Here is a 20,998-nt window from a genome sequence, read left to right on the forward strand (position 1 = left end):
GCAGGGTCACACATACTCGAGCACTATGTAAACCCTCCTGTTATGTCAACAGTATATCGCAACAATAAATCTAATTATATCACACGGAAGTTATGTCATATGTCTGTTAATAACCCCCATGTCCACGTCATCCCTCACGAAAGGCGGAATGAACGTGCATGCTTGATTTTTCTACCATCCAAAGCATATATTACCTTTATATTTCCATAACATCGATTGCCGTGCGGTAAGATATTTTATTCATGTGTTTTTGTGTGCTAATCGAGTGGAATACAGACGGCTTGCAGAGTCAAGTTAACAACGGTGTCGGATGCTAAGTTTTCAAGACATGGAATATTTATAAAGATCTCCATTACTAAATATTTATATTGAATGTCGGAGTGCTTATAGAGCTTGCATGTAACGTTTTGTATGTTTTCAATTGTTGTTTTGGACAATTTAAGCGTGATTCGCGTAGTGTCAGGTTTATAAATATCGGGGGAAAACCCATATATAAATAGATTTTTAAATAGAATAACAGTATGTGCTTGATGGTGGTACCTAAATACGTACCGTATCCATAGTGTCACAATGACAGGCAAAGTATATGGTCAGTTCAAATAATGAATATCACCATAATATTGTGTTATTAGTTACCAGCAGGAATCAAGCTCTTTGTATGGAAATTAAGTAGAGTCACGTTTATAAATACTCGGGAAAACCCCGTTACAAATAGATTTCACCGTCAGTGTGGGTATGACGTGTCATCTTTTATCATCCAAAACTGTGTTTCACAGGAGATATCGCTTGTGTGAGATCAAACGATATCTCCTAGGAGATATCGTTTTGACAGTAGATTTTGTACAATGCCCTGACAATGCTATGACGTCATGTACTTGATGACGTCACAATGCCATGAGATCGCTGCACTGCAAGTCTAATGACAGTACGGTGTTCAGAGATGTACATTTTTCATTGAAAATTAATGAAGAGTGATTTTTGATGATAAATAGAATCTCACCCTCGTGTCTTCTGATATCAAATATATCAACACTCGTTGATAAAGTAAAAATATCCTCGGCAAGCCTCGGATATTTGTAACTTTATCAACTCGTGTTGATATACATGTAATTGATATCAGAAGACACTTGGGTTAGATTCTCTATATATTTTGTTTGTTGTTTAGCGCCACACTCAGCAGTGTTCCCGCTGTCTGGTGGCGGTCTGTAAATAATCGAGTCTGGACCATACAATCCAGTGATCAACATCATGAGCATTGATCTACGCAATTGGGATACGATGACATGTATCAACTAACTCAGCGAGCCTGACCACCGATCCCGTTAGTCGCCTCTTACGACAAGCATGGGTTGCTGAAGATCAATTCTAACCCGGACCTTCACGGCTCACCTGATTGCGAATAATGGTGGCAAATGACTTTGCGTACAACATATAGCGTTACTGTTAACTCAGTTAACCAATCTGGTCGTGATTTCGTACGCCAAACCTGTGGTGACAGGCCTGTGGTGATGTGAAACGTACTGGGCATTCACATTGGACATGCTTCTCCGCTTCTTCACAAAAAACCATCATCACATCCTCGAGCCATAAATTATGAACGGTCCGTAGTTTTTCCCCTCACCCACACGAACTTTCATTTCGACGGTGAAATATTGAAACGTTTTCGTATCCCAGTTCCAGTTTCTTATGGGCTCACTTTAGGCAGGTGAGTTTGTTCATGAATTGCCTCGGTTCACCGGCCTGCAGTGAATGGGTACCCGGTGGGATAAGCATATGACTGTTAACCTTCTAGTGCCACACAGGCAGCTTGGGTTATCGAGGTAACAATGCGTTAGCGCTTTGAGCATGGCCAAGTGCGAATTCCTTGCTTTCATCATGAGTCTTGACCATGCATCACCAGAGGACCACCTTTCCACGTTTCAAATAAGAGTATTACATTTGTCGAATTCAAATGCCATGCCAATATCATTAGAACAGGACTCGACAAGGAAAAGCTCCTTTGGCAAGGAACTCGATCTCGATGAATGAGTAAGCGGTGTTGGTATCATTATTATTATGTTTTACAGATTAAAGATAGTATGCAGCAGAGAGGGTTCGGGTGACCCTGGCACAGTCAGGCTGGTAAGGCTCATCATCAGCTCAGGGCCCTTGCCCCCTCTCCACGCAGCCCAGACAGTAAATGGGACTTCTCCCAGGAAACGCTGCCTAGTCGAACCCACCAAGAACTTTCCGGCGAATATGAAGGCTCCCCAACACTGCAGCCTTCTGCATTACCCAGAGTGTCAGAAGGGCTGTACTCCCGGTGGAGAACCCGGGCACTCTCCTGATCTGCGCCAAGAGATCAGGAGGTACCAAACCAAAGGGGAACCGAGAACAATGGGGAGCCTGGCGACAGTGTACTTGGGATGCAAGCGAGACATTTCAAGGCGAGGTCCGCATATTTATCATGCTTTTCCTGAATCTTGCCAATCACATTGGTGTCAAAAGGGATAGAAAATTCAATGATATAAATAAATTCATTGGCTTTATCAAAAAGGACAAGATCAGGTTTGTTGGTTGGAATTCTTCTGAGGCTGTATATGGGCCTATTCCAGAGAAGTTTGAAAGCATCATTTTCCATGACGCCCTGGACATGTTTAGGGTCGTACCATGGATGGACCTCGGAGTCAAAGCCAAAGGCATGGCGGAGACGGTAGTAAAAGCAACGAGCCATGCCATCATGTCGTTGAAGATATGCTGTTTGTGCCAATGAAGGGCATCCACTGACAAGGTGTTGGACAGTCTCCATGAATTCATTGCAAAGTCGACATTTCATATTGATATTTTCTTTAAGAATCACATTTAGGCGATTGAGAGTGGGAAGTGACTGGTCCTTAGCAGTAAAAAGGAAGCCCTCAGTTTCACATTTAAGACCAGCCGACTTCATCCAGGCGAAGGAGTCGGTGGGATTGCTGTTCTGTTCCACACACTGCATGCACACACGATGCAATGGCTTCTCAGAAAGCTTCTCCACAAAAGACCGACTCTGGGCAGACTTGGTGAAGGACTTCACCTGGTTTACTCCCATCGCTGTACCGTCCAGCAGTACATCGCCATCAACAAAATCAACCTCAAATCTCAGATTCTGTCCAACAACCTTGGCACGCTTAAAATAGCTGTGGAATTCCTTGCTTTCATCATGAGTCTTCACATGCATCACTAGAGGATCATCCGATAAATAAATATGTGCAAAAGTATTATTATTATTATGTGAGCAGAAAGTTTGTCTTTTTCTAACAACAGTACCTAAACATATCTGATCGGGGTAGCTTTGTGATTGAAGCGTTGGCTCGTCACGCCGAGGACCCGGGTTTGATTCCCCACATGGGTACAATGTGTGAAGCCCATTCCTGGTGTCCCTTGCCGTGATATTGCCGTAATATTGCTAAAAGCGGCATAAAACTCAACTCACTCACTCTAAGCAGTTCATGTTCTACTTTTCTTCAGCTACCAACATGGCCCTTGACAGCAATGTCTCACCAAAAACACTTCAGAGTATACCTGAAGTAGATGCTGCCAAATGCAGGTTACCTGAGAAAAATCCGCTGGATATGTCATTACAGAGAGAACAAGATGACGCAGCCATTGTATATGCAGCTATGGACATAAATAAAGCCTCGGAAGTTGTTACCTATATGAGGAGCTTGAAAGTGATTACGGGAGAAAGCCCACGAATAAGCTTATACGATATGGAAAAATTTGAAGGATCACTTATTGAAGCGCCAGCAAAGCTGTTAGAGAGTTGTAGAATTATTTTCATTTTATTAACTGTTAACTTCGAACATGATAAACACTGCATATATGTGCTTCACGAAACGCTGGCAGATACCAGGTTAGAGAGAAACTCTTCCGATCCGAAGAAATATTGTGTGCGACCCCTCCATACTCAGCCAGAGAACCGCCGAAAATATAAGACACCGTGCGGTCTTAAGTCAATTCGTGGGTTTGACGTCCACGATTTAGACAACGAACATTGTAGGAAAAAGCTTCTTCATTTGTTCAATTTTAACAGAGGTCACCGAGAAACAGGACACTGCCATGACCAACAGGAAGATCTGAGCAAGTTCTGCAAAGAAGACAAAAGCGACTTGGGCCTTGCCGAAACCAGTCTAGTGAATGACTATGCAACTATGGGACCTTCAAGCTCGAGTCCACATACTCGTGCCATGACAAATGGTTTCAGCCCACCTCATAAGGACATAAGACGGCAAGGCAATGGAATGACGTTGAGAGATGAAACGTCAGATGGTGACTTCTCTGACGGATCGTACAGTATGGAAGCTCGCCATGGAAGTAGATCGTTAAAGCCAGGGGAGTATAGCTGCATCAATGAACCTTTAGAGCATCTTACTCGAAAAATACAATACGAGGCTCCATTTGTTAACACAGAATCCAACCAACGCCTTAATCTTTCTGATAGTATGGGAAGTCTGACTATGGATGGAAAAAGGTCAGGCTTTGATAAAGGCATTGAAACAATCGCTGATTCTCACAATACGGGTGATCCGGTAGATGGAGCTGTCGATGACCCTGCTCAAACACACGTGACGAGGGGAAGTCCCTCTGTGGATGAACCAGATCACAGCGAAAACAGTACTGACAAACGTCACAATCATCCGAAAACAGGAGCTGACATAGTCCCAGTAGAGCCGTGTGTTTGTTCACCCTCTAGAGAGCCTGGAGAAAACGTCATTGATACTTCTAATGCTCCAAAACCAGATAAGGAGATAACGGGAACGTCATTGCCCGTGGACTCGGAAGACTTCGAACCTGTAGACTCTTCCGTCAGTACAAATTTTACTGACATGGCGAAGGAAGTTCAGCAGAGCACCTTCACTGAAACACATGATCAAAAGATTCAAAGATGCTCACATCTTGGATCTGCATCACCATTCCAAAAGGAAGACTCCGCTCATGACTTGGGATCAAACAAGGATGGCCAGCTGTTGTCAGCTTTGGTCGACGCGTCTGATATTACCAAAGGGACAGACCGGAAGTTGGAGGTTGAGGAGACATCTAAAGAGTTCCCAAGTGACTCATACAGTGCAAATATTACTGATAAACAGGGTGACGCCATAACAGAGCCAGTGATGAAGACATGCGGACCAGGTTATCAGCCAGCTCCACTGTGTTCATACCCATCTAGTGAAGATAGATCTTTGTTCGGTGAGTTGCATTTAGGGAGTAGAGGGTGGCCGTGTAGTAAAAGTAGCCTTAATTTGTTCAGCAGAGTTACGTGCCTTAGGCAGGCGAAAACCATTGAACGTAAGTTCGAATCCCATTTCGGTCTGGTTATATATCAAGGTATATCAGCACCAAATCCACTCTGTTGGGTTTATTCAATGACTTGCGTACACCCCGGTTCTACTCCCTTACCTTATATGCCATCCGATAGCTGAAATACTGTCTAAAGTGGGGTAGCCTAGTGGTTAAAGCGTTAGCTCGTCATGTCCAAGATCCGGGTTAAATTCCCCACATGGGTACAATGTCTGAAGCCCATTTCTGGTGTTCCCCTTCCATGAAGTTGCTGGAATATTGCTAAAAATGGCGTAAAACCTTTCTTTCCCTCACTTATTCAGCCCATTTGTTTTGGAACAGGACCCGGGGCCATATGTTCCAAATCCCAGCCTATATCTCATCATAGCTAAACTGACATAGAAGGCAACGTACATACCTGGTTTAGGGGATTATTTTCCCCAAGACAACGTAAATATCTTTGAAAGCGATTTGATGACACACAAGTCAAAAGCACCGTGTACCTGTTGCCAAAACATCCCCGATATCATACCCAACTGCGACGTTGCAAGCGTCTGAAGTTCCGCGCCCAGTGTAGATGTCAATCAACTTTAAATTCCAGTCAAAACATAACCTTGTCAATTATTGCTATGTTTGATAGTTAGTTTGATGTGTTTTTTAGTCTTCGGGTAGGCGAGGTTACAGCGTTGGGTCATTATGCAGCCCTTTTGAGTCTGGGCCAGTGAAGATACGGGTTAGAATAGGTCTTCAGCAATCCATGTTTGTCGTAAGAGCCTACTAACAGAACCGGGTGGTCAGGCTCGCTGACGTGGTTGACTCATTTCATTGTATTGTCATGCTGTTGATCATTGGATTGTCTGATCCAGACTCCATTATTTGCAGACCGCTGACATATTGAATATTCCTGAGGGTGGCGTTAAACACCAGCCATCCTTTGGAGTTCGATACCTGACATTGTTACAAATTGAGAACCATATATTCCTTGCATATATATAATCGTTTAATATTCAGGCCTAAACGTGATGATATGACGTTTGATTTTAACTTACTCGTGATGTCCCCTGATTGATTGATTGATTGATTCCAGAGCCTCAAAGGATAAAAGGTGACGACAATAATACTCTCAAGACACCTACTCAAGAAGAAGTGATGGAAAACCGTACATTACGTGAGTTCTTTTTAAGGCAACTGTATGTACATCAAAAGTACCGCTTCGTGACGTCAGTCGAGTCTTAATTTACGAGATAGCATGATAATTTCCGCGATCCACGAATCAAGGTTATCCACGAATTTTGGTTAGCCTACAGTTCTGTGTAATTATCTGTCTTAATCTGTTTAATGAGTTGATAACTACACTCTCAAGTGGGGCGATACTGATATACCATTCATTTTATTGTGGAAACTTACGTAGATTGTGACAAACACTAAATTAAAACGTTTCGATTAATCTGCTGTTAGTTCGCGGACAGCGTGATAAAACAATCGAAGAAACGCCCACCGGGCATCAGGCGACAGTTGCAGATACGTTGGTGTGGTTTCGTTACTGATTGAGGTTGGTTAACTGTTCAGGTAAATCAGGGAGACTATACAACTATATATGTTGTAGATTATCCCTGGGTAAATCTTGGATGTACGCGCTGATATTGATTTTTATTTAGCCGTGGTTGGGTCTGAAAATCTCACGTAATTAATGTCGTGTCTTCAACCGAGACCCGCACTGTCGGAACAGTTACAAAAGCCTTTCAGGATCGTGTCTTGACTGTAGGACACCATCGCTGGTGTCGTCTTGGATTAGGCCGAAATCTTGAGACCTATAAAAGGGACTCCTGGTTACATGAACATATTATTTATTAACTAGGCTAAAACCAATCAAAGTTCAAAAGGGGCCATACCATGTGGCGTTGACACATGTCATCGTATCCCAATTGCATAGATTGATGCTCATGCTGTTGATCACAGGATTGTCTGGTCCAGACTGGATTATTTAGGGACCACCAACACACACAGACCCGTCCCAGTTATATTCGGACACTTGACGTAATTTCCATAGACTTACATGTTATTTCAGTGTAGCATCACTTATTTTCATGAAGTGAATCTAGGGTGGATCTTTGTAAAATTTGAAAGGCAAATATGAAGTCATTTCTGCTTTGCGCACATAATTTCAATTCAATTTTCCGACCACTTTTTAACTAATGACATCACATTTATCGACTTGCATATGGTTCCACGATGCACAATACCATAGGCCGCCATGTTAAAGGAGTTCACAGCACTGTAAATATGTTGATTAAATTTTTGCCATTCGATAAATAGGTTATGGAATATTAAACAGAAATTATGTGATTGTAGGTAAGATGATTCCGCACAAATGTGCAAACTTTGACTTGGATCTTACAAAATTAAATTTATGAAAATTATTAATGCTACACTAAATTAACATGTAAGTCTATGGAAATTACGTCAAGTGTCCGAATATAACTGGCACAGGTCTATAGCTGGAATATTGCTGAGTGTGCCATGGTGTTAGATAACAAACAAGCATACCAGTAATAACTACAGGCATTTAGGAATATGTTTCAGTCTTGTGTTAAACAGCAAACAAGATTGTTCTGTGAGATGTAATTTATGATATGGCTCTAATGTTTAGATGCTGATGACGTCCCAGTATCACCGAATCAAATAGTGCCAGCTGGACAGTCAGGTGGAACCCCAAGTTCAGCGACGTATGTCTTCATCAATGACTGCTCTAACATTGAGCTTAGCGGAGACGTTCATCTGGTCAAGTAAGCTATGACAACTTTTGACCTCTGTTGTAGGGAACTGACTATGAAAACATGACTATGAATGTCATGCAAGATAAACAGAAATACGAACTCCACACTGTAATTTATAATGCAAACAAACTTGCCTCACTTTTTCTGAAAGTGAGTGATTGAGTTAGCTTTAATGCCACTTTTAACAGTCAACCTGTTATCACAGGATGCAGGGGTTTATGCGATGCTTAAATGTGCATCAATTATGCACAAATGTAGAGAATGGACGCAGAAAAAATTCACTGCATCCAGAGAGACATGCAATATTATTCATTGTACCACCATCACATCTACGACTTTGCTTTGCTTGGTTGTTTCTTTCAGAGCAGATACATGCATCATTTCATCATTCTAGTCCACATGATCCATGATTCATTCCAAGGTCTACAGAATTTATCAAAACACACTCTTCTCTATACCATTACTTCATAGGAACCTCATATTGTCATCAAGGTCCCTTAAAACTAATAATTGGGGGTCCCCGGAACCCCCATGTTTGCGAGTCGAGGTAAAACCCTGTGGATGTATTTTTAATGCTGTAGGAAAGCCAGACATGATGAAGCATTCGTCACCACTCGCCCCTTTCCGTAACCTGCAAGAAGATTCGGCTTGTCCCGGAATAACACGAGTTGGTCACGAATGATGATGAAGATGTCGTCTAGGCCAAAGAAAATATATGTTCGTTTCCTGTAAAATGTTTTTTTTTTAAATAGGGTAGGTGGGTCAAGTTTATCTTCTATTTTTCTTACCATTTGTTTTTTTACCTCTTTTTTTTTAGTAGCACCAGATGGGCAGCTGAAAATGTCTTCAAGGATACTATATCATCTTGTTACAATGCCTTGTGACGAAACATTGAAACATTTCTATATCAAATCATTATTCATGTTAATTTTTTGCAGGTTTTGTCAGTGAGAGTACATTAGGCCAATTCAGTGCAATCCATTTTAGCCCTACGAACACGGAAAAACATGAAAATATCATACTTGGTTTTGATGGAAATGATGAGTTTAAATGCACTCCAGTCATGATTTTGACTTGGTTACAAAAGGGTTGGGGGGGGGGGGGGCAAGGAGGATAGAGGGTTTAGGTTACACCAGAGACCATATAACACTTTATTATATGGTCTCTGGTTACACACCATCAAATGTTTTCCCATAGACTTCTATAATAACCTTTTGTTTTTTTGAAAAATTATCCAGGCTATCAACAGCCATTCCATGTACACATGTGTACAGATAGGCCTTTTAACTACAATAAAACACAACTTCTGGCCAAATTGTCCGGTTCATTTTCCGAGCACAGGAAGCGGAACACATCCACCCCAGTTCCGCACCAAAATGTCACCAAATGGAAAATATCTCATTTGTGACCAACTCGTGTTATTCCGAGACAAGCCGAATCGCGACTCGTGCCCTTCTGGGAGGATTTCATATTGGCGCATGAACATCAGAACTACTTTAAACAGGAACAATAACTCAATTCGGAACTGGAAGTCGCGGTAGCTGAGTGGGTTAGGCGGCTGACTTTGTGTGCTGGCGATTGGGTGCCTGACTCTGAGGGTGTGAGTTCGAATCCCGGATGGGACTCAACTCATAAAAAGTACTAGAATTTGTACTTTACTAAGAAAGTGTAATCCGAAATATAACACATGTTTCATTTCACCACTTTCTAAATGGCATTGTGTAATCATATGGTAATACAGCCAAGAACTGACTTATATACATGTTGTTTTTATTAGTTCCTTGTATACGAGTGGGATGAGGTATGATACTGATAAAAACATAATAGAGCACTCCAGCCATCATTGCTCAGAGGTACAGATAAGCTGCTTATCTGCGTAAATTGTGCAAATATTTATGTGAAAACTCAATTCCTATTAAGTCTATTGCGTAGAAGTACACTTGAAGTTTTGTAAATACTCAATAAATATGAGCTTGGCCTTACATGCGTACACACAGAAATATCAAATCGTAGCTTGCATACGCTATGGATAGATAAAATAACCGAAGTATATTGAGAAGTCTATTTCAGGACATGAACTTGACAACTTGCAGTCTTTCTTATCATTTCTCATATTACAGATGAAATGTAAATCACAAACACTAACATTTAAACTTAATTGTATTTTCAAAATTAATGGAAAATGGCAAAATACCCAACTGAGTTTGAGTGAGGTGAGTACAATTTATTCGGTTACTCAAAAGAAAAATTAGGGTACCCAATTGAGACGAAGACAAGAGAGTGCATAACTCAATGACCCAAAAGGTTATCTGTAGCTCTGATTGTTAATTAATCTTGTCTGCTTAATGTATACTTTGTTCCGCCTCCTCAACAATTGGCTTCCTCCTATTGTTGCTGCGTTATTACCAATACCCATTGTTGTTGGTAATCCCTTTGATGTATTCCTTCATGTTGTCTTACTTAATCCCTGTTACATGTATATAAGTCGGCTCTGTGCTGTACCTTATCTAGTCATGAAATATATCTAAATGTTCTTCCTGTTATTCAACATTGTAAGTCCTGCCAGTGTATTAGAAATGTGATATGTTAGTGAGGGAATTTAGTTTTATGCCACATACAGCAATATTGTAGCTTGAAGGCAGTCTCTAAATAATCAAGTATGGACCAGACAATCCAGTGGTCAACAGCATGAGCATTGATCTAAGCAATTGGAATACAATGACATGTGTCAACCAAGTCAGCGAGCCTGGCCACCCGATCTTGTTAGTCGCCTCTTACAACAAGCATGGGTTAATGAAGATCAATTTTAACCTGGATCTTCACAGGTCTGATATATGACCAGATACTATTGACTTATGATGATAATTAGCACCATAAACCATGTTTGATCAGTGACTAAGGGGCAGGGCTTTACCTTGAGTCCTGTTTTTGAGGGTCCCTGGGATTCGCACTCTTTAATTTCAGGGGTCCTGGACAACAAAATGGGGGTCCAGACACTTAAATATTATTATTAATACTGCTATTGTAATGTGTATCATGATCATCACATTATTTGTTACACTAATTGAATTGCAAATAATACCATAACCCAGCTAGTAGCAAACACTTTGATATCTTATTGTTACTTGATTGAAATTTTTGCAAGAAGTATTTGGATCTTTTCTGCTTCCATGTGGATGTGCTAATAAATTTTGTTGCGTCCATTGTCAGTTTTTATGCATATAGGACGCAGGAATTTGCGTCCTGTAAATCCCTGTCTAAGGGGGTAGTTGGGTAGCATAGTAGTTAAGGCGTTCGCTCGTCATGTGGAAAATCCGGGTTCTATTCCCCACATGGGTACAATGTGTGAAGCCCATTTCTGGTGTCCCCTGCCGTGATATTGCTGGAACATTTCTAAAAGCGGCGAAAACCGTACTCACTTGCTTAATTTTCTGCATTTAGCTATGTCTATTTACTTTTATTTTCAATGATAGTGTCAATACAAAGACTGAAGGAAGTAACATGGGCAGGGAAAATCGACAGCCAAAAACAAAGAAAAGACATGGCAGTTTGGCCCTGATGCCCAGGAATCATGAAACAAGTTCAGGTAGCACATGTAGTTCCAAATCAAGTCCATCTTCCAGCCTTGAGAAGAGCAGTACGGAGATGTTATCAAAAACGCAAGCAGCTTCAGTTTGTAAGGTGGCTCCACAATCAGGACTTGGCAGATCTAAAGGGGATGCTCAAGAAGGATCAAGATGTCTAAGCGATGTCATTGAAGATGCTAGAGGTCAGCCAGTAGTGGAGTCAAGTGGAAAGAAGAAAAAGAACCAGATTTCAGGTATCAGTGTACAGATTACAACTATTTCAATATCTATATTGCAGTGTTTCAGTATTGATCCTTTTACTGTCATGAATAGGGCTAGTTATCAAGACTGATAATTGCAAATATCGTCATTAGGAAAAATTATAAATGATTATTGATCGATAATGTCATACATAAACTGTTATGTAAAGTTATATTTTAGTCACACAATACACAAAGTAAGGTCTTTATTCATGGGCTTCTTCAAAATTATGTTTAGGATGCTGTTTTGTTAGTACTCCATGCGGGCGGTGGGGTAGCCTAGTGGTTAAGGCATTCGCTCGTCACACCGAAGACCCCGGGTTTGATTCCCCACATGGGCACAATGTGTGAAGCCCATTTCTGGTGTTCTCAGCCGTGATATTGCTGAAAGCGGTGTAAAACTAAACTCACTCACTCACTCTCTCACTATGTGATGTGATATATGTTGATGTATTTCAAACGTTTTTTAACATTTTTGCTCAAAGTTACTTCTCCGATATTTATCGATAATCGATTTTGTTCATGATAATCAAACTCTAATATTTATTGATAACCATGCCAGGTTATCAACTAAAATTTACTGTTGTATCTTTACAAACATTTTATTCTGTTTCTAAAAAGAGGTGCAATTGTTTATGACTTGGAATTGGCCTAGCAGCGATACATCCCTTTGGCATTCCAGAATAAATTGATTCAAATCCTGTAACCCATGTTATTTTTGTATGATTCTAGTACTTATGATGGATTGAGTCCTATTCGGTTTTGAACCCACACTGAGTCAGGCTCGTATTCGCCAGCACAATCAGTGGCTGAGTGGGTATGACAGCTGACTTTCTGTGTCCTTGGGACAAGATGTGAAATAGATTGATTAGTGCTTTCTTCAGTTGACTTTCAGTGCATTCATAGAATTCTTTTAGTTTCCTTGCATGTTGAATATGACTGATGAAAATTTAGCAGCCATTAAATTTCTGAATCTGTTCTGGGATTCGAACCGCAGACCTGATCCGAAGTTGGACGCCTTGTTCACATGACCAAAGAGGTAAACACCAAGCTGATAAGGTAATGATGTCATCTATGTGATAACTCCACGCCCTGCTACACAAACATCTATTGAAGAATAATGCACAACTAAAATATAACTTTAAGACTTTTCAATGTTACAGATTCATGTTCAGCACAGAATGGCAGTGAAGTTGATTGTGCAGACAAGTTAAACTTATCCAAGGTGAGAACTCTTCTTTTTATTTTCAAGATGAAGACTTGGAAGAGGGAGATAACTCTTGAATGATTCAGTGAATGTTCAGATTTGGATCTGTTTGCTGGAATATTGCTAAGAGCGGTGTAAAACTCACTCAATTTATCCAGCTAAGGAATCGATGTTGATCGATCATATGATAACTGTCCGATTTTTTTAGTTTATTTGTAAAGAATTAGGGGTCTGGGGAAAAATACATGTGAGTATAGCATATATGAACACTCCGTTTCCAGGAATGCTGCAATTGCTGTTTCCTACTATGTATATTTTTCCTTATCCTGACTCATGCTTATTGCTTGTCTCCTTCCTCTTGCGAACGTTAGTGGAACACTTGTATCTCCTATTGAAGTTCCCTTCCATAAAAACAGACGAAAAATCACTACTTACCAAGAGTTATCCCTTGATCCATTTCTCCATATGTGTCCTGGTATTTATGGTTAATCTGTGCTTGTCATTGAAGGCTATAAGGATAGACTTAATCCCAGACTTGGCTACTCATATCGGTCACAAATTGCCTGGTCCAGATTTGATTACAGACTTTTGTCATATTGCTGTAAAATAGTTACATTCAGCCTATGTGCACATGTTGCTTTATAAATGCTGTTTTCTTGACAACTTTGTTAAACAACTAATAATCTACCACTAAAGGAAAGATAATTTTGGTTAGCTTGTTAATGTTCTGTATGGATACTTATACCATTGCCAAGCAACAGTGCATGGTGTAAGAATCGGTTACAAAATGTTGCATGGTAATTTTGTTGGTACTCATCAGCTTCTAAAATGCCAGTCAAACAGATCGTAACCTACCTTACAACATTATTAATTTTTCCTTATCCTGACTCATGCTAAATGCTTGTCTCCTTCTTCTTGCGAATGATAGTGGAACACTTGAAATCCCTTGAAGTTCCCTTCTAAAAAGCAGATGTAAAATCATCACTCACCTATGAGTAGTCTCCCTTGCCTCCTTTGGCGCCCTTTTGTGTCACATGACCAGCCATGTTTGTCACTTTCTCCTTCTTCGCCCTTGAGGACGGTTGTGAGAGCACCTGGGTCCCTATACGGCACATATCCTTTTCTCTTTTGAACCGTTACATCAAAATTATTGCTGTATACGGGTTTTTAGGATTGTATTCACAAGTCATGTCTAAATCGAGTGATTGCACTGATAACCATGTGTTAACTACTGCTGCTGATGTTCATAATTTCAGTGAATTGCAGAGCATTTTATGGGGGCAGGTCGTTGTTCCAGTTATGAACTCTAGAGCCAATAAGAGATCGCCGTCAATGGAGCTGACCTCTTCGTAGTCGAAGAAGACTTAAAGACTTCAACGCAGAAGAAGAAGGCTACAACCTCTAAGACTTCGTCGAAGTCTCTACACAGCTCTACGCAGAAGACGAGATCCTTCTCTGCCGAGATTGTACCTCTGGAAGAAGTAGACATGTATGATGATCCCCCCCATCCTCATACCTGAAGTCACAGTCGTCAGCAAGAAGACAAAGCCTGCTTCTACATCTACATGGGCAACTTTATCGCGCAGACTTTGACAGAAGACCTTCTATCAACGCAGACATCGGGTACCAGAGATAGCAGCAGCGTAAACTCTTCACAAGTGCAGCGTGCCTTAGAAGACGCCTCATCGTTGTCAGAAGCATCATCAACCCTGCAGCAGTCTCATCAGACATTGCAGAACTTCAACCCGGGGCTGTTTGTGCATCAGTTTACAGACCAGATGATGGCGATGATGGAACGTCACTTCGCGCAGGAGAAAGCTGCTACGAAGCTAGTACTACGATGACTACTAGCCTGCGTGAAGATTCAGCAGTCTCTCCAACGCACTTGGAAGAAGAGGGAATCCTGCGTGAAGGCTCACGCAACCGACGATCTTCCCAATCTTAAATTAGGAGCCTGGACAACGCTACCAACGTCAGCTCAGCCTCAGATGTCTCTGAAGGAGCCGCTAAGAATTTTCCACGCAGAAGCTGATCGAAGCGTTCTCCCGAACCCTACTCAGACACACATCGGGAACCTGCACGCAGGCACTCCACAGCTCACAGAGGGGAAACTATGCCTAAGAATCAACCTTCACGAAGGCCTAGAGAAAGATCTCAAGACTCCAGGAAGGATACACGATCACATCAGGATCGTTCACCTGCGTGCAGTTCGTCATACAGATCGTCATACAGAGACTCACTCCGCCTATTGACTCGATCTCCCAAGTACGGGACAGTCTCAGCTCAGCCTTTGAAAAGGTTACCAAGTTCCAGAATCAACATATCCCGACATTTAACGCCAGGAGATTCCCCTTACATCACATCCCTGAAGGCACCAGAGATTGATGAGGACTACAAGATCATCAACGACTCCCGCTATAGAACTTACAAGATAGAGGACAAGAAACTAGCGCAACCAGATACGACTACTAGATGTACCTTCTTCAGACTAGCCAGATCTAGGGCTATCAACGAAGCCCTGATCTCGAAGTTTAAGAACTCCACCGCCGAAGACGACCGGATGATATATTCTGCTCTACTGACTCAGAAAAAGGACCACCAGTTTATGTCTGAGCATCTAGCATCCACATCAGCGGGCCTGACTCTCCTGAGGAGGCAAGGATTGTTGTCAGCGTGCACCTGGAGTGAGCGGTTCACCAAGTCCTTATACAGAGTCCCATGGTCAGCATCATCCATCTTCGGAGGAGGAATTGAAGAAGTCGCCAAAGAGGTTACACACGAATCAAGGGAGGTTATGATGATAAAGTCCATAGATACCTTGGCAAATGTGATTCGCCAGACGTCCCAGCGCTACTCCAACAAATCCAAGTTTGCAGGAGTCCAGAGAGCCAGAGAAAAGAAATATTCCAACTCGAGAGGAGGAAGAGATTCTTTTCGTCGCCCAACCGGAGCCCCCTGAAGCAACCCAGGAAGAGGCCGAGCACCCAGGGGTGAAAGGGGAACCAAGCGCTGAAGGACAGGTTTGGAACAACTGGAGTCTTCCACCCCCAGCCGTTCCTGTACAACCTTCGACAGTGGGTGGACGTCTTCAACGGTACTGGGAGAATTGGGGAATACTACAGGACGACTATGTATCCCAGATACTATGCAGAGGGTACAAGATACAGTTAGAAACCACTCTGCCGCTTACAAGCAACCCGCTGGCCTTCAACTACGCAGCCGACCAGACAGAGAAACTGGACGACGCAATCAAGACTCTATTTGACAAAGATACAGTAGAAGAGATAAATCAAGATGTCATAACGCCCGTTTTTTACTCCCCAATTTTCCTAGTACCGAAGAAGAATTCCAAGGAGAAGTTTCGACTCATCTACAATATGAGGAAGTTCAACTGGGAGTATCTCCGCGCAGACCAGCAAAATTCAAGGTGATACATCTTCCTCAGCTCCGACATCTTGTTCGTCCAGCAGACTACCTCGCCAGCATAGATCTACAAGATGCGTACCTACACATCCCGATACATCCAGACTCAAGGAAATACCTAAGATTCCTTTTCAACGGACATCACTTCCAGTGGAAGGTTCTACCGTTTGGAATATCGTCGGCCCCCTGGTTGTTTACTCGAGTGACCAAGCCCATCGTCACATATCTACATCGTCGAGGTCTACGCAGTGCTTTTTACCTGGACGACAGAATTCAAGTTCATCAAGATCCAAGTCAACACAGACTGCAACTAGACTTCACCATCAGGCTTCTCACTCAGTTAGGATGGCTGGTAAATCTCCTCAAGTTGGAACTGGTGTCGAAACAGAATCTTCAATTTCTAGGAATAAGACTCATCACGCCGCGGTGAATCAAATAGTCGTCCCAGAAGATCGTTGTGTCAATATACAACATATGATATCTCAAGCAATGCTCTCTCCGTTGACACTACGTGCTTGGCAAAGTATGCCTGGTCTACTCACCTCAGCTCAAGACATGACTCGCAGAGGGAGATTACAGCTGCGCCAACTACAAATATTTGTGAACGCCCATCTCGACAGTCTGGATCCGTTGATACTACCAGACAGCCTGAAACCATACCTCCTATGGTGGACTCAGAAGTCGAATGTTTGCGGAGGAACCTTTTTGTCAGAGCAGGTTTGCAACACTCGATCTCTACGTGGATGCATCACTACAAGGATGGGGTGCCCACCTCGACAAAGAAGTGGCAGCAGGGAAGTTGAGTCAGGATCAGAGTCTGCACACCAACCTGTTGGAGATCAAAGCAGTGATCAAAGCTTTACAACACTGGTCCAGCGTACTAAGGAACGCAAGACTCACGGTCCACATGGACAACTCCACAGTAGCATTCTACATCAACAAACAAGGGCCAACAAGATCAACAAGTCGGCTAAAACTCAGCTTTCTCCTGTTCGGCATCATCGACGACCTGAACATCTACATGAAGGCATGCCACATTCCAGGAGCAAAGAAAGTCATAGCAGACGCAATATCTCGTCCACTACAACCATCCCCGATGGAATGGATATTACATCCAGAAGTGTTCCGGTTCGGCATACAGTCAGTAGGATCTCCACTGATAGACCTGTTTGCAACTAAGTTCAACAAGCAACTACCAACATTCGTCTCACCGATTCCGGATCCTCAGGCATGGGCAAAAAACGCCTTAAGCATCTCATGGGAAGAAATAAACGCTTATGCGTTTCCACCTCCAGCACTTTTACCACAAGTAATACAGAAAATCAAGCAGACGACAACGTTGCAACTGATTTTGGTTGAACCCTTTTGGCCAGCGAGGGTATGGTTTCCTGTCCTCATACAAGAACTCATCTAACCCTGAAACAATCAGAGTGGTCGAACCAGCTTGTCCATCCACACACCAAGCAAGCTCACGGGAATCTGGCATTGTTCCAGCTACACGCGTGGAGCGTATCAAAGTTTGTCTGAAGACTAGAGGGTACTCCGCCAGAGCAGCGAAAGCAGTGACACTAGCTCCACGCAGATCAACTCACAACTTATACGAAGACAAGTGGCTGAGATTTGAACAATATGCAACGAGGAAAGGCTTTACAGCGGTAAAGCAACCCATCCTCAAGTGGCGGAATATCTGTGTCATTTGCGACAGACGAGACACTTAAAAGGTTCAACACTCTCAACGTACCTGGCTGCTCTCAGCACAGTTATCACCATGAAGACGGGTGTCAAGCTGACCAAAGTACCAAAGATACTGGCACTACTACGCTTGTTCAAGTTGGAAGACCAACAAAAAAATTCAAGGCTCCTGCCTGGGATCTCAACATAGTTCTACAACATCTCACCAGTGACGCCTACGAGCCTCTAGAACGGACATCCTTTGAACTACTGACACAGAAAACGCTGTTCATGATCGCCCTAGCAACAGCAGCACGGATGTCAGAAATACATGCTCTGGACTTTGAACGAACACGATTTGAATCAAGACATTGTGACATCGTACATCTAGGACTGAGATGGGACTTTATTGCCAAGAACCAACTGCCCGGCCAGCCTGACAGACAGTTCCACATCCCAGCACTCTCTACAGTCCTTGGGCCACAGGATACACAGGATTTATCCTTATGCCCTGTCAGAGCACTAAAAGTCTACCTACAAAGGACAAAAACAAGGAGACGAAAATTCAAGCGCCTATTCATCCCCTTATCCTCCGAGACGCCCACGGAAATCTCACGGACAACGATATCGATATGGATGAGAGCTGTCATACTAAGGGCCTACAAAGCAGCAGGACTTGAGCCTCCACGAGCCTCCAATCCCCACGAAGTCAAAGCCTTGGCATCTACACTTGCTGTGCATGGAAACTGCTCGATTACAACAATAATGGAGGGCTGCTTTTGGAAATCGGACACGGGGTTTGCCAACCACTACCTCAGAGACATTGCCACCGGAGACGTCTCAGGCATTCACCAGTTAGGGGCACTTGTTGTAGCACAACAACTAACGGTTCCACAAAGGCGCTGAGAAAAATCTCACCCTTCTATCACGTGACTTGTGAAAACCAATTCTCTGGAGAGCAAATGGTTAAAGTCCATGCACATGTCTAGGACAGGCTAGCATGAGTGATAGGCCCTGTACTTGTATAGGACTATCTCGTAAATGAAGAAGGGTCGTATCTCCACTTGATGGAGATGGAGTTGCAATAGATAACTAATTCAACATTAGTATATCTAAAATCCACACGAAAATGTCAGGAGAAGTATCGGAAGAAATTTGACAAGTTGTGGGTTCTCCTTCCTTCTTTCTCCTTTCCCTGTAAATCCGGGTGTCGGGCATACATACGGAGAGAGTGACAAACATGGCTGGTCATGTGACACAAAAGGGCGCCAAAGGAGGCAAGGGAGACTACTCGTGGGTGAGTGATGATTTTACGTCCGCTTTTTTAGAAGGGAACTTCAAGGGATTTCAAGTGTTCCACTATCATTCTCATGAAGAAGGAGACAAGCATTTAGCATGAGTCAGGCTAAGTATAAAATATCAATTTTAGTCAGAAAATTACATATTCTGTAATTTGGCTGTCATTATGTAATAACAGTCTTTATATTTTCAACAGAAGTCCTATTCACTGTCAACCATCCATCATAAGTTGCATGGATAATATTCTCCACTACTTCATTGGATATTTAGATTCTTTTGAGATTTAGATTCTTTTTCTGTAAAGTCTACCCGTCTTCATATTGACCGCCTCCGTGGTGTAGTGGTTAGAGCGTCTGCCCGGTGAGCAGGAGGTCGCGGGTTTGATCCCCGGCCGCGTCATACCAAAAAACGTTCAAATACAGTGCTCGGCTTTAACCCTATTTCACCTTTCCACATGCTCATATTGGACCTTTTTTTTCAGGATGAGAGGAAGAAGAAATCAAAAAGAAAAATAATATGCTTCCCATTTCCCAGATGTGGGAACAAGAAGAAATAGTGCCAAAGTTGGTGTCACTAGTGTGCACTAGTTTAAACAAATGTCAATGAATTCCTTTCAAAGTAGATTCCCGGGGAAGAATATAGGTGCCCAGCAGCCTATTGTGACTAAATGGATCATGTTGTCAGGGTCGATATGATTCAGTGCATGTTGACCATCGTCACCTATGGTATGGATTAATGCTCAGTTTCAGTCACTGGATTGTCTTGTCCAGACTCAGATATGGATTTACAAATAGCTGGAACATTGCTGCGGTCTGATTCTCACAGCGAAAAAGAACGTCCGAAGCAGTTGAAGTTATTTTCATGCTACTGAAGGGATGTCATGTTTTTTGCACATGTTTTTGTTTGTTTGTTGTTTAATGTAGCATTTGGCAATATTCCAGCTTTGTTGTCGTGATCTGAAATAATCAAGTCTCTGCTTGACAATCCAGTGAACAACAGCATGAACATCAATCTAGTCAACTGATGTACGATGACATGTGTCAATCAAGTCAGCAAGCCGGACCACCTGATCCTGTTACTCACTTCTCAGGACAAGCATGGGTTGCTGGAGACCAAATCTAACCTCTATCTTCAATCAGATAGAGTGTTGCTTTATGTGCATGCAGGCATGCATCGGTATATATAAGTGGTACTATTTAACTGTTTCTCCAAGACAAGCATGTCCACTAGCCTATATCAAAGAATAGTTTCTACCCTACAATTTCAAGCCTACATTTCTCTGCTATCATATAAAAAAAGTCACCTATTCATAATCAAATCAGACAATATTATAGAAAATCAACATCAGAGGACTGAAAAGGGGTCGCTATAATGCCAACAGGTATTGCTTGTTATATTTTCAATGAAATTATTCAAGAAATGTAGGAGAAGATGAATATTTTCAAAGTAGTTTAAGTTTTCATCAACTTGCCCAAGTACTTGTATGTATTTGAGTGCAAA

The 20,998-nt window shown here is 42.3% G+C and overlaps 2 protein-coding genes across 4 annotated transcripts in view; both read left to right on the forward strand.

The window, feature by feature from the left end:
* Nucleotides 1-8,816, forward strand: part of LOC124276538 — a 23,245-nt gene extending 14,429 nt beyond the window's left edge. Inside the window, exon 8 of the transcript XR_006898558.1 lies at nucleotides 8,224-8,816. The gene's annotated coding sequence lies outside the window, so the exon portion shown is untranslated. The remainder of the gene's footprint in view (nucleotides 1-8,223) is intronic.
* LOC124276540 lies at nucleotides 83-20,476 on the forward strand. 3 transcript variants are annotated; one of them, XM_046712177.1, is made up of 7 exons: nucleotides 84-226; nucleotides 3,487-5,205; nucleotides 6,383-6,463; nucleotides 7,946-8,081; nucleotides 11,540-11,892; nucleotides 13,062-13,123; nucleotides 19,980-20,476. In XM_046712177.1, exons 2-7 carry the CDS (start codon nucleotides 3,495-3,497, stop codon nucleotides 20,052-20,054), a joined length of 2,418 nt encoding a protein of 805 aa, XP_046568133.1. In that variant the 5' UTR covers nucleotides 84-226; nucleotides 3,487-3,494; the 3' UTR covers nucleotides 20,055-20,476. The 3 variants fall into 3 exon arrangements, with proteins under 3 accessions (XP_046568135.1, XP_046568133.1, XP_046568134.1); XM_046712178.1 differs by having other exon boundaries at nucleotides 11,546-11,892; XM_046712179.1 differs by lacking the exons at nucleotides 11,540-11,892; nucleotides 13,062-13,123; nucleotides 19,980-20,476 and adding an exon at nucleotides 9,011-9,055 and having other exon boundaries at nucleotides 83-226.
* Nucleotides 20,477-20,998: the final 522 nt, after the last annotated feature.

This window comes from Haliotis rubra, unplaced genomic scaffold, assembly GCF_003918875.1.
Source record: "Haliotis rubra isolate DU_JTF1 unplaced genomic scaffold, ASM391887v1 Scf21, whole genome shotgun sequence".
NCBI lineage: Eukaryota > Metazoa > Mollusca > Gastropoda > Lepetellida > Haliotidae > Haliotis > Haliotis rubra.